The sequence below is a fragment of the Glycine max genome, chromosome 15, assembly GCF_000004515.6.
Source record: "Glycine max cultivar Williams 82 chromosome 15, Glycine_max_v4.0, whole genome shotgun sequence".
NCBI lineage: Eukaryota > Viridiplantae > Streptophyta > Magnoliopsida > Fabales > Fabaceae > Glycine > Glycine max.
In genome coordinates, this window is record NC_038251.2 from 34,457,125 (window position 1) to 34,471,797 (window position 14,673).

The 14,673-nt window shown below is 43.8% G+C and overlaps 1 protein-coding gene across 1 annotated transcript; it reads right to left on the bottom strand.

The window, feature by feature from the left end:
- Nucleotides 1-11,102: 11,102 nt before the first annotated feature.
- LOC100813861 (myosin-2) lies at nt 11,103-14,458 on the bottom strand. Its single transcript, XM_006597928.3, has 11 exons — nt 14,318-14,458; nt 13,803-14,015; nt 13,273-13,354; nt 13,034-13,177; nt 12,799-12,949; nt 12,676-12,703; nt 12,366-12,534; nt 12,165-12,228; nt 11,632-11,750; nt 11,385-11,537; nt 11,103-11,304 (listed from the first exon to the last, which is right to left on the bottom strand). Exons 4-11 carry the CDS (start codon nt 13,040-13,042, stop codon nt 11,191-11,193), a joined length of 807 nt encoding a protein of 268 aa, XP_006597991.1. The 5' UTR covers nt 13,043-13,177; nt 13,273-13,354; nt 13,803-14,015; nt 14,318-14,458; the 3' UTR covers nt 11,103-11,190.
- Nucleotides 14,459-14,673: the final 215 nt, after the last annotated feature.

Genomic DNA, 14,673 nt, shown 5'->3' on the forward strand with positions numbered 1-14,673 from the left:
TATAACTAAGAAAAATGCACCTATGTGAAATCAAGGCACCTTCGTTACCTAGATTATTTATATGTACTTCCAAGGCATATTTGTTACCTACATCTCATGCACTTCCTTGGCTAAATTTACATACATGAGTACTCAAAGCATTTGGGATACCAAAAATTGCACATGTGCACATTCCGGTATTTCTAATATTTATGCATATACAAACTTTGTGATGAATCTTGGCTATCTACACAATAAGGTGATACATTTCATGCTTTACTCAAGTGTTTTTGCTACCTAAAGCCGCATGCAAATTCAAGTATATTTTCTTTTGCTGACTAAAATTGTATTCAAATTAAAAGGTATTTTTGTAAGGTATTTTCTTTACATAACATGCAACATATTTATATTTTTTTTTTTGTGTGATACATTTTGACTACCAAAAATCACATGTACATACATCCAAGTATTTTGCTACCACACCCAAAGTGTAAATTGCCAAAGGTATTTTGCTACCTATTCTTTGCTTACGACATATCGCTTGATGTCGAAATACCAAGGCTTTCCGTCCCGTTCCTCTTCTACTTGGCAACAATGCGCGGGTTTGCCACGACACCAAAATTCAATGTAGGGTAGATCCCCGTGCGGCGTTAGCTGGAACATAGACGCCAAAGTAGCAAGTGCATCCGCCATTTGATTTTCCACGCGGGGAACATGATGGAAGGAGATCTCATCAAAAGTCTTAGCCAATTCCTTGATATAGGCTTTGTAGGGTATCAGCTTGGGATCTCTAGTTTCCCATTCCCCTCTCAGCTGATGGATTACCAACGCTGAGTCGCCGTACACCTTGAGTAGTTTGACATTGGAGTCAATCGCTGCCTGGACGGCTAGGGCACATGCTTCATATTCGGCCATGTTGTTGGTGCAGTCGAATCCTAGCCTGGCTGTGAAAGGTACACATTGATTGTCCGGAGAGACCAATACTGCCCCAACGCCATGGCCTAGAATGTTTGACACTCCGTCAAACCAGACGGTCCATTTGTCCCGATCTTCGTCCAATTTTTCCTCAAACAAGGCCATGATGTCCTCATCCGGGAATTCAGGATGCATGGGCTGATAGTCGTTAAGAGGCTGTTGAGCCAAATAATCTGCTAAGGCGCTTCCTTTTATCGCCTTTTGGGTGACATAAACTATATCAAACTCGGATAGCAGGACTTGCCACCGGGCGATTCGTCCCGTGAGAGCTGGCTTTTCAAAGATGTACTTAACCGGGTCCATCTTGGATATCAACCAGGTAGTATGGCTCAGCATGTACTGCCTTAGGCGATGGGATGCCCATACTAAAGCACAACACGCTCTTTCGAGCAAGGAGTAATTCATTTCACAGGTCGTGAACTTCTTACTTAGGTAGTAAACAGCGCGCTCTTTCTTTCCGGATTCGTCATGTTGCCCCAGCATACACCCCATTGACTCGTCCAAGATTGTCATGTACAAAATGAGAGGCCTTCCAGGTACTGGTGGCATAAGCACGGGAGGATTCATAAGGCACTTCTTGATCCTTCCAAAAGCTTCTTGGCAATCCTCATTCCAGCGATCAGTTTGGTTTTTGCGTAAGAGCTTGAACAACGGCTCACAAATGGCGGTGAGCTGTGATATGAATCTGGCAATATAATTCAAGCGTCCTAGGAAACCTCGGACTTGCCTCTCTGTACGGGGTTCTGGCATCTCAAGGATAGCCTTCACCTTTTCGGGGTCTACCTCTATCCCTTTCTGGCTTACAATGAAACCAAGTAATTTCCCTGATTTGACCCCAAAGGTACACTTAGCGGGGTTCAACCTTAATTGATATTTCTTAAGCCTTTCGAACAACTTCCGCAGGTTGACAAGGTGTTCTTCCTCGGATTTAGATTTAGCAATTATGTCGTCCACGTAGACCTCGATCTCTTGATGCATCATATCATGGAACAAAGCTACCATGGCCCGTTGATAAGTTGCCCCGGCATTCTTGAGTCCAAAGGACATCACCTTGTAACAGAACGTCCCCCACAGGGTGACGAAAGTAGTCTTTTCCATATCCTCGGGCGCCATCTATATCTGATTGTAACCGGAGAAACCGTCCATGAAGGAAAATAAAGCGAAATTGGCCGTGTTATCCACGAGGATATCGATGTGTGGTAAAGGAAAATTGTCCTTGGGACTGGCCCGATTCAGGTCCCGATAATCCACACAAATTCGCACTTTCCCATCTTTCTTAGGGACCGGTACAATGTTGGCAACCCATTCTGGATACCGAGCGACAGCCAGAAAACCAGCGTCAAATTGCTTCTTCACTTCTTCTTTTATCTTCAAGGATGTTTCGGGCTTCATCCTTCTCAGTTTCTGTTTTACCGGGGAACACTCGGGTTTTAGAGGTAATCGGTGCTGTACAATGTCAGAACTCAAACCGGGCATATCTTGGTATGACCAAGCAAAGATGTCTTGGTAGTCTTTTAGCAGGATTATTAATTCTTCACGGATAGGTGCGGTAATACCTGTGCCTATCTTTACTTCCCTTTTTCCACTGCCAATTCCTAAGTCTACCAGCTCTGTTTCTTCTTGATGAGGCCCCATTTCTTGGTCCTCATGGGCGACCATTCTTTCTAATTCTGGGGGAAGTCCTACATCCTCGTTTCCTTCATCTTCTGTTTGACTCATTTCTTGCTCGAAGTCGACAGGCGGGTCCCAGGTATTAGTACCTTCGAGGGACTCGTCATCGGATCTGTCGTTTCAGAAAAAGAAGTAAACATGCAAATGAATGAGAATGGGTAGAGACGTAGGAACAGATGAAGAAAGATCCTTGTATTATAAATTCAAAAACAAAAGACACAAAATCTTAACAAAAGGAAAAACTCTAAAGCCTAGGCCCAACTATAGAGCTTTTAAAACCGTAAGGGTTTACATTATGCTCGTTGCGTAAATGCCAGGGCGTTCCTCCACTCGCCAATTTCCCAACTGGAAATCAGGAGGGCATGGTCGTACCAAATCCAATGTACTCGGAACATCATCTTCGCATATCACGACCACTTGACCTTTGTCTCCCAAACCCGCGCTTATAAAGCTTCTACTTATGTGGCAGGGCGGGCTTCCTTCACTTTCTTGTCTCCAACACGAGCTTTGACCACCGCTCTTCCTTCCCGCGATGCTTCTCTTCATATCCGCCTGAGTGGGCTTATAGCCTAAACCATACTTCTCACGATTTCCTTTGGCATTTATCAGGCTAGTTATGCCGCCGTTGTCTTTGCCTAAACCCATTCCGGGTTCGTAACCGTTCCCCAACATAACTCGGGCCATCATTACTGCTGCATCAGACAGGCAAGCTTGCCCAGAGAAGGAGTCCACGGAGGAAATGCTTACCACCTCAAAAGACTGGAAAGCGGTTTCTAATGACTCCTCTGCGGCCTCCACATAAGGCATAGAGGACGAGCAGCTCACCAAGATGTCTTCCTCGCCTGACACAATGACCAAATGCCCCTCCACTACGAATTTCAACTTTTGGTGGAGTGTAGAGGGCACAACTCCCACTGAGTGGATCCACGGGCGCCCCAACAGACAGCTGTAGGGGGGGTTAATATCCATTATTTGGAAGGTGACTTGACAGGTGTGAGGGCCTATTTGTACTGGGAGATCGATCTCTCCCCTAACCTCTCGACGAGTGCCGTCGAAGGCACGAACCACCATTGAACTCGGCTTTAAGTGGGAAGCATTGAATGGTAATTTCTCCAAAGTGCTCTTAGGCATCACGTTTAAACTGGAACCATTATCGATGAGCACTTTGGCTACGACATGGTCCATACACTTGACTGATACGTGCAAAGCCTTATTATGCCCTCTCCCCTCGGCGGGGATTTCTTCTTCGGCGAAGGCAAGATAGTTGTTGGCAGTGATATTATTGACCAGCCCTCCGAAACCTTCTACCGAGATGTCTTGGGCCACATGGGCCTCGTTCAAAACCTTCACTAGCAGAGCCCGATGAGGCTCAGAGCTCATGAGTAACTCCAACAGCGAGACCCGGGCCGGGGTTTTGTTGAGCTGTTCGATAACCTTAAATTCGCTCTGCTGAATTATACGAAGGAACTCACTGGCTTCCTCTAGTGACACCTCCTTTTTACCATCCTTTTTCTCCGGAAGACCTTTTGCCGGAACATCTTTATTCGAAGCGTGGGGTGCTTCGCCATCTTGTTCCTCCACCACTTTTCCTTTTCCCTTGACGTTCGCGGTTTGGACTGGTAGGTCCGGAGGCGCGAACACACGACCGCTGCGGGTCACACCACTCAGCCCCGTGATATTTGTCACCTTAGCCAACAACGAGCTGACGTCAATGGCTTCTTCTTCCTCCTCCCTTGGAGGTGCATATCTCCATGGGACTGCGTGGCTACTTTGATACGGGAAAGGAACAGGTTTAGCGGCTAAGGGGTGTCCGGGCTTTTGCGAAGCTGTGCCCTTAGTGAAGTATATCACCAAGGGTTTGGGCTTCGCAACACTGCTCCCATCCGTGGACTGCATGCATATATGCTGCTCTTCTTTTCCTCCACTGCCAACTTCCAGTCGACCTTGATCTATCATCCGCTGTAACAATTCCTCTACTCCCAAACACGTCTCCATGTCATGCAGCTCGCCGGAATGTAGCAAACAGGAATCCTCCTTACACCCACTATGGGGAATCACACCTCCCTTTTGTAGGGCCTCAAAGATAAACCTCCTAGGGGTTGCCACATCCTTTAAAGGTTTAAACCTGCGCGGCCTATCGGACTCAACGGCGTTAACTGCTCCCCCTCCATGATTGGCGAGCAGGTTGGTTCTCACATTGGGCCGATCTTCTTGGAAGGTGAGCCATCCAGCATCCATCAAATGTTGGACCTTGTATTTAAGGGCCAAGCATTTTTCAACAGAATGTCCCGGGACACCCCCATGGTACTTGCAAGTTGCATTAGGGTCATACCACTTTGGGAAAGGGGGTTGGAGGACCCTTCCGGGAGTTACCACGGCCAAATGATTGGCGATGAGGGATGGCAAGAGGTCTTCGTAGGTCATTGGGAGTGGGGTGAATTCTTGAAATGGCCTCGGAGGGAAGTTCCTTGTCGTGTTGGAATTACCGGCCGGGCGAGTCGTGTTCGGAGTTGGAACTTGGGGAGCTTCCCTCTGGGTGGGTGCCTTAGGCTGCACGGGTGTTGAACTAGAGGCGTTCCCGGTATGAGCCGAGAAGCTCGAGTGATGTTGCGCGTACTGATGGGTACCATGAGGTGTTTGTGGGGGTTTGACCCACGCGGGTGCCGAAGAGACGGCATGGGCATCTCCTTCCTTCCTTTTTGCCCTCGTTGCCCCGATTCTTTTGGCATTCGCACTCGTGGAGGAAACGTAATCAAACTTTCCTCTTTTCAATCCTACCTCGATTCTTTCCCCGGCGAATACTAGATCCGCAAAGCTGGACGGCATGTAACCTACTAGCTTCTCATAGTAGAACACTGGCAGAGTGTCTACCATCATGGTGATCATTTCTCTCTCAACCATGGGAGGAGCCACTTGTGCCGCCAAATCTCTCCACCGCTGCGCGTATTCTTTAAAGGTTTCGCCCTCTTTCTTGAACATATTCTGCAGTTGAGTGCGGTCGGGGGCCATATCGGAATTGTACTGATATTGCCTTAGGAAGGCAGTAATCAGATCCTTCCAAGTACGGATACGGGAAGCTTCCAAATTAGTGTACCACACTACCGTGGCTCCGGCCAAGCTATCTTGAAAGAAATGTATTAATAGCTTCTCATCCTTAGAGTGTGCGCCCATCTTGCGACAGTACATCTTGAGATGGTTTTTGGGACAAGTCGTCCCTTTATACTTGTCGAAGTCCGGCACTTTGAACTTCGGGGGAATAACAACATCGGGTACTAAGCAAAGATCCGTCATGTCTGCGAACAGATAGTCCCCAAATCCTTCCACGGCTCTCAATCTTTCCTCGAGGAGATCAAGCTTCCTCTTTTCTTCGGTTGCCGAGGGCGGTCCTTCCGTGGACAAAACCATTGGTTGTGTCATGATGTTGGGTTGAGGCAACGTGCTGGGTGCCGGCCCTTCGGGGATCGGGGGATAGAACTCGACATCCCTTCGAGCATAGTCTTGAGGGCCTTTGTGGACTTCTTCGGGCTGTTGAGGAGGCTCTCTTTCAAGGACGGGAGAAGCAATATGGCCCGCATCGTCTTGCAAGACGGGTGGTGAGTAGTTGGGCGGCAATCCATAAGGGTAAGCCGCTCGGTTGTATCCCAGATGAGGGTTGCCATCATGCCCCAGTGTGTCCCTTCCCCGTCCTACTATGTTTGAGGGAGGATGGTGCGCAGTTGCCAAGAGAGTTGGGTCTGCTTCGGCAGCCGAACTGATTGCGGCAGCGGTGGCCACATTCTTTTCCATGAGCTGCCTCATCCCTAACATGGCTTCCATCATGGAAGCCATTTGTTCTTTCAAAGCCGACATGTCGGCTTTCATCTGTTCCTGTGTCTCCTCTTGATCACCCATCGTTCTAGATTTGGATCTGGTGCGATAAGGATGCCTTGTGGCGCGTTTAGTTATGGTGTTTTTCCCTAAAAAACCAAAGGTGAGGAGGGGGTAAAGAAAGAAAGGATGCATGCTAGAGATAAGACGCGGGACTGATTTGATTTGTACAAGCTTTTTGGAGTAGAAACATGGGACCAACTCATTTTATTTCAAAAAGTTGTATCTAGTCAAGGTCTGAGAGACCATACAAGTTTCCTAATGATTTCTAATTATGTAGGCCATTAAGTCTATCATATGCTGACAATAGCCGAGAAGCCCATGAATTTCTTCGGGGGCGGAGTAGGTGTCCGCCATTGCCTTGGCTTTGGCTAACAATCGGGGAAGTTCTTGACTCCCGTTCAAGGTAAGAGCAAACCGATCCATCCACATGGTTGCCTCTTGGTGTAAAGAGTCGATCACCCTTCCTCTAGCCTCTTTTTCCGCGTATACTTGGGCATACTCGTCCGCGACCCTATGCTCGTGGGCCGTGGCTAGACCTAACTCTTCTTGGTACTTGGCGATGATAGCTAGCATGTTGGTCTCCGTCTCGCATAAACGCTGAGACAAGCTCCTTTTGGACCTTGAACAAGCAACTAACTCCTCTTTCAAGACCATGCTATGTGCTCGCGACTGGTCCCTCTCTTCCCTTCGCAGCTTGAGTTCACTATTGCTACCCCACAGAGCTCCGCGAAATTTATTCCGGCCATACTCTTCCTTGCGAGCCCTCTTGGTCTCTTGTTCAAGGGCTCTTGCGGTAGTTGCATTCTCTTCCCGTAATCCGGCACACTCCTCCCGAATGTGTGTAGCGGCCAACTTGAACTTCTCCTTGGCAAGTTTCGCCTTTCCTAACTCACTTTTGAGAGCTTGGACTTCTTGGTCCTCCTCCGGTGCCTCAAAACTCTCTTCGCTGACGACTTTTAACTTGGCGAGCCAATCTAAACCTCGTATATGAACTTTCAGCCATTCATGGTAGCCACCAACGATGCCATTACGAATGCCTCTAAGTTCTTGATCTTTCCTTAACGGGGTTTCCCATGCCTTATGGATTCTTTGTATAGTCTTGGAATTTTGTGCGCCAAAATCCCTCACAAGGAAAGGAGACATGCCTTCTTCCGTTGGTGCTCCCCTCATGGGGTACCTTAGTTGTCTTATAGCGAGCGCAAGATTGTAGTTAATACAACCCCTCGTTCCTATTAGCGGAATGTTTGGGTATCCTCCACATGAGAAAAGGACTCCTTCTTTTCCTTCCTTCCATCGGGGGAACCAATTGATTGTTCTACCTCCTATCCCGGCCAAAAGCTGGTCCCAATCTATTCTCCTCTTTTCAATACACGAGCGATGGCTCAGGAGCGGACATGGATGCCTTGTGTCTTGCTGGAACAAGTGCGAAACCAACCAAACATAGAGGGCGGGCAAGCAACAGATGATCCGTGCGCTACTCTTTTCGCACCTTCGGTCAAATGTGTCAAATAAATCTGCCAAGACAACTACCACCGGACTTTCCTTGCTATGGTGGTATGCAAGGAAAGCGTCGATCGCTGCTAAATCCACCAAACCATCCACGTTTGGAAAGAGGACGACCCCAAAAATTAGCAAAGCTAACACATCCATAAACGGGACCCAATCTCCTTGATTGGCCATACCCCTCGCCTTGTCTTCTAGGTACTTCCGTGGTAGACCCGCTATGCCGTTTCGAGTCTGTTTTATGCGGTCCAAACCTCTCGCTGAATCTTTGACCACAGTTGCAATCCTACTCAAAGAGGGGAGACACCCGGAGGAAAGATATGGTTTTCTTCCCCCGGGAGGACATCCTAGAATTTCCTCAAATTCTTCAATGGTTGGTACTAATTGGAAGTCTCCGAACGTGAAGCATCTCAAAGGCTGGTCGTAGTATTGGGTGAGTGATGCAATGGCTTCTATGGATACCTCTGCTATGGTCAACTCTAAGATCTTTCCGTAAGTCTTACGGAAGGCTTGCATTTGGAGAGGTTCCATCAACCGCCCTAATTCCTTGATGCTGGTGGTATCTAGGCTTTTAACCTTGACTTGGTAGAACCTCTTGCCGGTTTGATTTGTTCCCATGCTTACTAAAGTGAGACAAAAAGTTGGTGCAAATCAAAACTCCGATATCTCATGGGTGGGATGGATGAATGCATGAAGGAATGCATATGACACAGATGCAATCTAGGAATGCGGGGGCCCGAGGAATTGTCTCCTTCTTAGATACAACGTCTAGGGGTAGCAAAGTGCCCCAACATACGTTTTTAAGAAGGCGACACGGACCCTCCGTTGGTTTGTTTACAGAGGGGATCAAGACAGAACCCATATGCGATGCATATGCAAAAGCCGCAATACGGGAATGTACATAGTATGACAATATTCACTGAACATAAGCAAAAGGGTATATGATACTTATGCATGGCAGTGTGAAAAATGGCACGCAGCGTGTTTGCTCCGTGCCCCTATTTAAGGGACCTATAAGGGAGAGAACTAACTAGGCATTTAGCGATAACCCCCCAAGGTAGTCATATCTCTCTTGATGGTTTCTAGAGGTATTATCCTCTTCGAAGAACATATTGCAGCAGTAGGGACTACTAGCAACAATAAGTTTTCAAAGAGAAAAGCTCTAGATGAGGGTTCACTGTAATCAAGCAAGTCGAAGACCTAGCATGATCACAGATTCGCCTCCACTCCTTATGTTCCCATGAACCCGGGTATAGGGCCCTTTTTCACTCACAGTGTGTGCAAATAGTGTTGGTGTTTGTGTGCGTCAAATGAATAAATATTTACTTCATGCATACATTTTAAAACGCACTAAAAGCAACAAAGAGTTTATATACACAAGAACATAATGAATGGAAACTAACAAAGGGGTAAGTCACAGTAAAACATTGCACAAGATTAAATGGCCTAACTCTCTAAAATAGTCCCCAGTGGAGTTGCCAACTGTCGCAACCTACCCTTCGGCCGGAGGGCGCCGCGTGACTCGCGGGATGCGTGTTCCACGAAAGGAATACGCGCGGAGCCGCCACCAACGTTTATTTGAGGAAAACGTCGAAAAAATCGGAAAAGACGCGATCTACAAACTTTTAAGTGAAAGGCTCGGTAGTTGTATTTACGTGCGAAGAAGGTATTAGCACCCCACACGTCCGTCACAAGGGACGGCAGCCTTTAATCGAATGTGCAAACATGACTTTGATTTTTTACGTTCCCTTTTATGTCCTTATATCCTTTATACCCTTTTTATATTTTTCTCTTTTTGTGGTCGACAAGGGTGTTTCCCTTTGCTCCTACGTATTCCTCAATTGCGGTGAGAAAATCAGACCTACGTAGTTCTTTTTTATCAAGTGATTCTTTTTTACTTAAAAGGTGATCATTTTAAGGCGTTGGACCTTAAAAGTGATTCATTTTACTTAGTAAGAAATTGAAATGACAAACTTCAAAAACCTATTTTTATGGACGAGTTTGACTAGGCGAGTTGATTTTAGCCTTAGTTTCACTTTAGTTATTAGTCAATTCAATTAAGAATGAGAAATCCCAAAGAGAAAACGTCCGATTGATTTTCCACTTTATTTTACTAAAAGATGTTTTTTTTATTATTATATTATTTTTTACCTCTTTTTTTTTTTATTTCCAACGTGGTTACGGCACGACCGAACGGTCGGAATTCATTTTAACCGAAGTTAACGGACAACACAATTCAAACGTTCGGTGGAAATTTATTTTATTTTTAGGTTAAGCGAGAAATGACTTAAATAAAATGGCTTAAGCACGTCAAAAGGGGATATAAAAAGTAAATGAAATGAGAATAAAAATACACGAAACACAATGTGGACCACCACAGGTACATAGAATGAATCGAAAAGCTTGGTTCGAGGTACTTACCCGCTGAAGATCGAAGAACGATGAAGAACGTCGAAGAACGGTCGAAACCTTTGCGAAATTCTTCACGGAAAACGTTACGGAAACGTTTCGGAAGCGCCTCGGCTTAGATTTTCTTCACGGAAACAATTTTTCCAAGCAAATTCGAAAGAGAGCGAAGTGCCTAAGGGGCTGGACCCTTTTCTTCTTCACTTCTTCCCCTATTTATAGCAAAATAGGGGAGATGGTTGCCGCCCAGCTCGCCCAGGCGAGCCAGGTTGCTTCCTCCAGAAGCAACAGTCTTTTGGAGGAATCTTCTGGAGGGCCCAAGTGGGCCTGGTTGCTATTTGCACCCCCATTTTTACTAAGTACACCCCCCTCTGCATTTTTTGGTGATTCTTTTTTCGTAAAGTTACGGAAACTTACGAATTTCGTAACGATACTTGTTTTCTTTCCGTAATGTTACGGAACCTTGCGGATTACATAATCATCCCCTTTTTGACTTACGGAATGTTACGGAACCTCACTAATTATGCAACGATGCTTCCATTTGATTTCCGGTGTGTCACGAAACCTTTACGGATTGTGCATCAATATTTTCTTTTGTTTTTTGGCATGTCCCGGAATTTCACAAATTGTCTAATGATGGGTGCCAAGCACCTTACAAGGACCAAACAAAGGTCGCATGTCATCAAGCAAAGGTCCCCGGACGAAATTAGGGTATGACACCTAGCAATCTTAAACACAAATAAAATTCCTGGAATTGTATTACACACTGGCAATTTTGTGTTCAAATTAAAGCTTAACATAGTTGATGACCTCCTGCTCAAGTTTAAACAGATGCCAATTGAAATTTTGTTGAAGCCTCTCATTGGCATAGTTTATACAAAATTGTTCAAAGTTGTTATTCTACAAAAGAAAAATAACAAACCGTTAACAAAGAGTCTATCTATGAAGCATCAATAAACACGTTAATACAAACTGCATACCTGGAATGACTCAAACCCATAAATATCAAGGATACTTATGGATCTCCCAGTGCGGCGTTTACCCACTTCAAGTGACTTATTAACTTGTTCTATAAGCCAATCAAACAAGCTTGCATAGATAAATTTTGCTAATGCATGTCTTGCATCAATTGCCTGAACATAGGATTAAAAATTGGATATAATAATATAATACAATTAGGAGAAATAGAAAACTAGATGAACTGAATTGTTCAAGTAATAGACAGACCTGCCACAAGGTCAATGTCTTGGTAATGGTATCCTTGCCAGCTTGGATTTTATGGGTAGATAATGCTTCCATTAGCTCATGGGAACTGCAACCCATTACCAAAGCAGCATTTGTTACAGCTGCCAATAGAAAAGAAAAACCAAAGTCATGCTTTAGTATGCAAGCTAATTGATAGACTGTGTAGAAAATGCAACTTTAAGATCAGATCAAGATCCAGCACAAAGTTGATAAAATATGAGATATGACCTCTTGCCCAAGGCAAGTTGAACAACTCTTGACTGGCCATAGGAGATAAGATGATTTCAGAAGTTAAGAATAATAAATATTTCAGTTTCACACTTTTGTTCAAAAAGAGCATCTCAAGTTACCTTTTCTAACAGAACTATTCAAGTTAGCATATGGGAATTGGCACATGAGAAACACAAAATCATAAGAATAAGTCAGGTCATTAAATTGAAAAAACAAAAAAAAAATAAAAAGAAATCAGAAAATAGCTAATTTTATGTGAACATATTTAACTCAAACAGTCTTACAAGTTTGAATTTTTGCCCCACAAATTTTCCCCATTGTGCTGAAATGAATTTCAATCAACTTCCCCTGCACCCAATTAAAAATGAATATCAACTAAACTGCTCAACCATTAGACAACATCCACAAATCTTAAAGAAATCTTATAGAACAAGAAAAAGTGGAGTAGGTTCCTTCCACTACAATGAAAAGAAATGCAAACTCACAAATCTGCTAGAGTTGTCATTCTTAGATGTTTTTGCATTCCCAAAAGCTTCTAGTATAAAGTTTGTCAAGAGAACTTCATTTTCTATTCCAGAACAGCCACCACCAAGAGCAGCTAAGTATTGCATAACAATTTTTGCTGTCTCTGTTTTCCCAGATCCACTCTCACCACTGTAAAAAAAAATTCTAACAGCGATTATTAACAAGTATACTAGTGACTATAAACTCTTATTACCAAAAAAAAATATGAGTTCAGGAACATGTATTAAGAGGCATGCATGAAACAAATCATCTATTGTGATGAGTGTTGACCTTATGATAATGGACTGATTCGCTTCATCTGCAATGTACAACATGCAAACAGCAAAGCTTTGTATCACACAAATGCATTATACAGGTTTCAAGGAGGAGAAAGAAAAGGCAAATTCCATTTACCTCTCATCATCTCATTATATGCTGCATCTGCCATAGCATAAACATGAGGCCTATCCATAAGTTTCTGCCTATAAGCTGAAATATAATCATCTCCATAAATTTGAACATCTTTAAAAGGATTGAGTGCAATTAAAGTTGGCCCTGATTTACTCTGCATACAAAGAGCAAGAGCAGCATATGAGAATACATAGAAAATCACGTGAGTAGGAAAAACAAGCCAAAGCAGCAGGCATACGTAAATCATATCATGAGAATATATAGACTGAAGATTATGCAGAACTGAGGGCTCATTCAAATAACTGAGTTGTATAAGATCTTCAACACCCTCTAAAATATCAGGATTGGCCGGTAACAGCTCTGATATGGCTACTTTGATAACCTGCAGTAACAACTCAATGGCATAAATGACCTATTACCTTGCATATTCAAGAACAAATACTACCTTCGAAAAACAGAAAAGGCTTAGAAATTCACGTTTCCATTTGAGAGTGAAACAGAGGCTTCCTCTCCTGAAGTTTACTGTATTGTTCCCAGCTCCCACTTCCCTTTCGGTTGCCTACACCAAACATGAAGTTTCTATGGAAACAACCAAAAACAGGAAGGAATTTAACAGACACAAGCATGCCATAAACAATGTCTCAATCCTGATATATAAATAGATAAAAGCCGCAAACAAACATTCTCCTAAAGTAAAAAGTTAAAAGCAACTCTGATATTTTTCAATAAAAATCTTTTATATGATCAACAAATAGGAAGACTTAGGGAAAACAAAAATGTCAAATGCATACAAACTACTTGTATCAACTTAAAAGCAACTCTGATATTCATTCAAGTGAAATAAACAAGGCAATTTAATGATTTATCCGTAGGACTAAATGCATCCATACATACAAATGTCAAATGTGTGTTTTATCTATATTTGTATGCGTGCTTATAAAATAGTTACATACAAACTACTTGTATCAACCTAAAACAAGTGAGCAAAAAATAGTAACAAGTAATACCAGAGACTCAATTGCCACACTCTAGCTAACAAGATCTGTCATGGTGATTGCCACAATTGTAGAATCTGCCCTGTATGCAAGCTAATAAGATTTGGTGAACAAAGGATTGAAAAGTAGACACAGCAAGTGTTGTTCAATCAAACTAGATGGAACAGTATGCTTAAGACAATCACTGGCCTCAGCCTTTTTCATCAACTTCTTAAATCCTCCAACCTGGAATGGGACAAGAGTTGATAAGAATTTAAGATGCATGATTTAGGTTCAAAGGTTAAAATAAAACATAGGAAAACAAGAATATTCATACTCTAGTATTCATAAATTAAATTAGTCAGTCAGGGGGATGAGAAAGCATCAACAAATCCTAATGGTCATTGACTACACTCAAGTATAGAAATAATAGAATGATAATTATTCAAGCCAAAACAGAAAGTACTGCTATAGCGGGATAACTACTATTTTGACCTTTTATTATTACTTTCCAAATATTGCATACTAGTATATAGTAAGAATCTAACCTCCGTTATTGTCATAGATGGCTTCGTTGTCCAAGAGAACAGCCAAGTCGGTGTGTTCCAAAAGGGAGAGGGTGGAGAAGACGTTGTTGTAGGGCTCCATGACTGCGGTTGAAACCTGAGGGGAAGGATAAATGGTCAACCATAATTTGGACTTTTTGCCGTAATCGATGGAGAGACGCTCTAACAAGAGAGATCCGAGACCGGAACCGGTGCCACCGCCGACAGCATTGAAGATGAGGAAGCCCTGGAGATGTTGGGGATAGTGGCGTTGAGGGCATCGCCGAAGTAGATGAAGAGGCGGTTTTGGTTGTCCCTCTCGAGGCGGGCGAGGTTGAAGTACTCGCGGGCAACTTGGA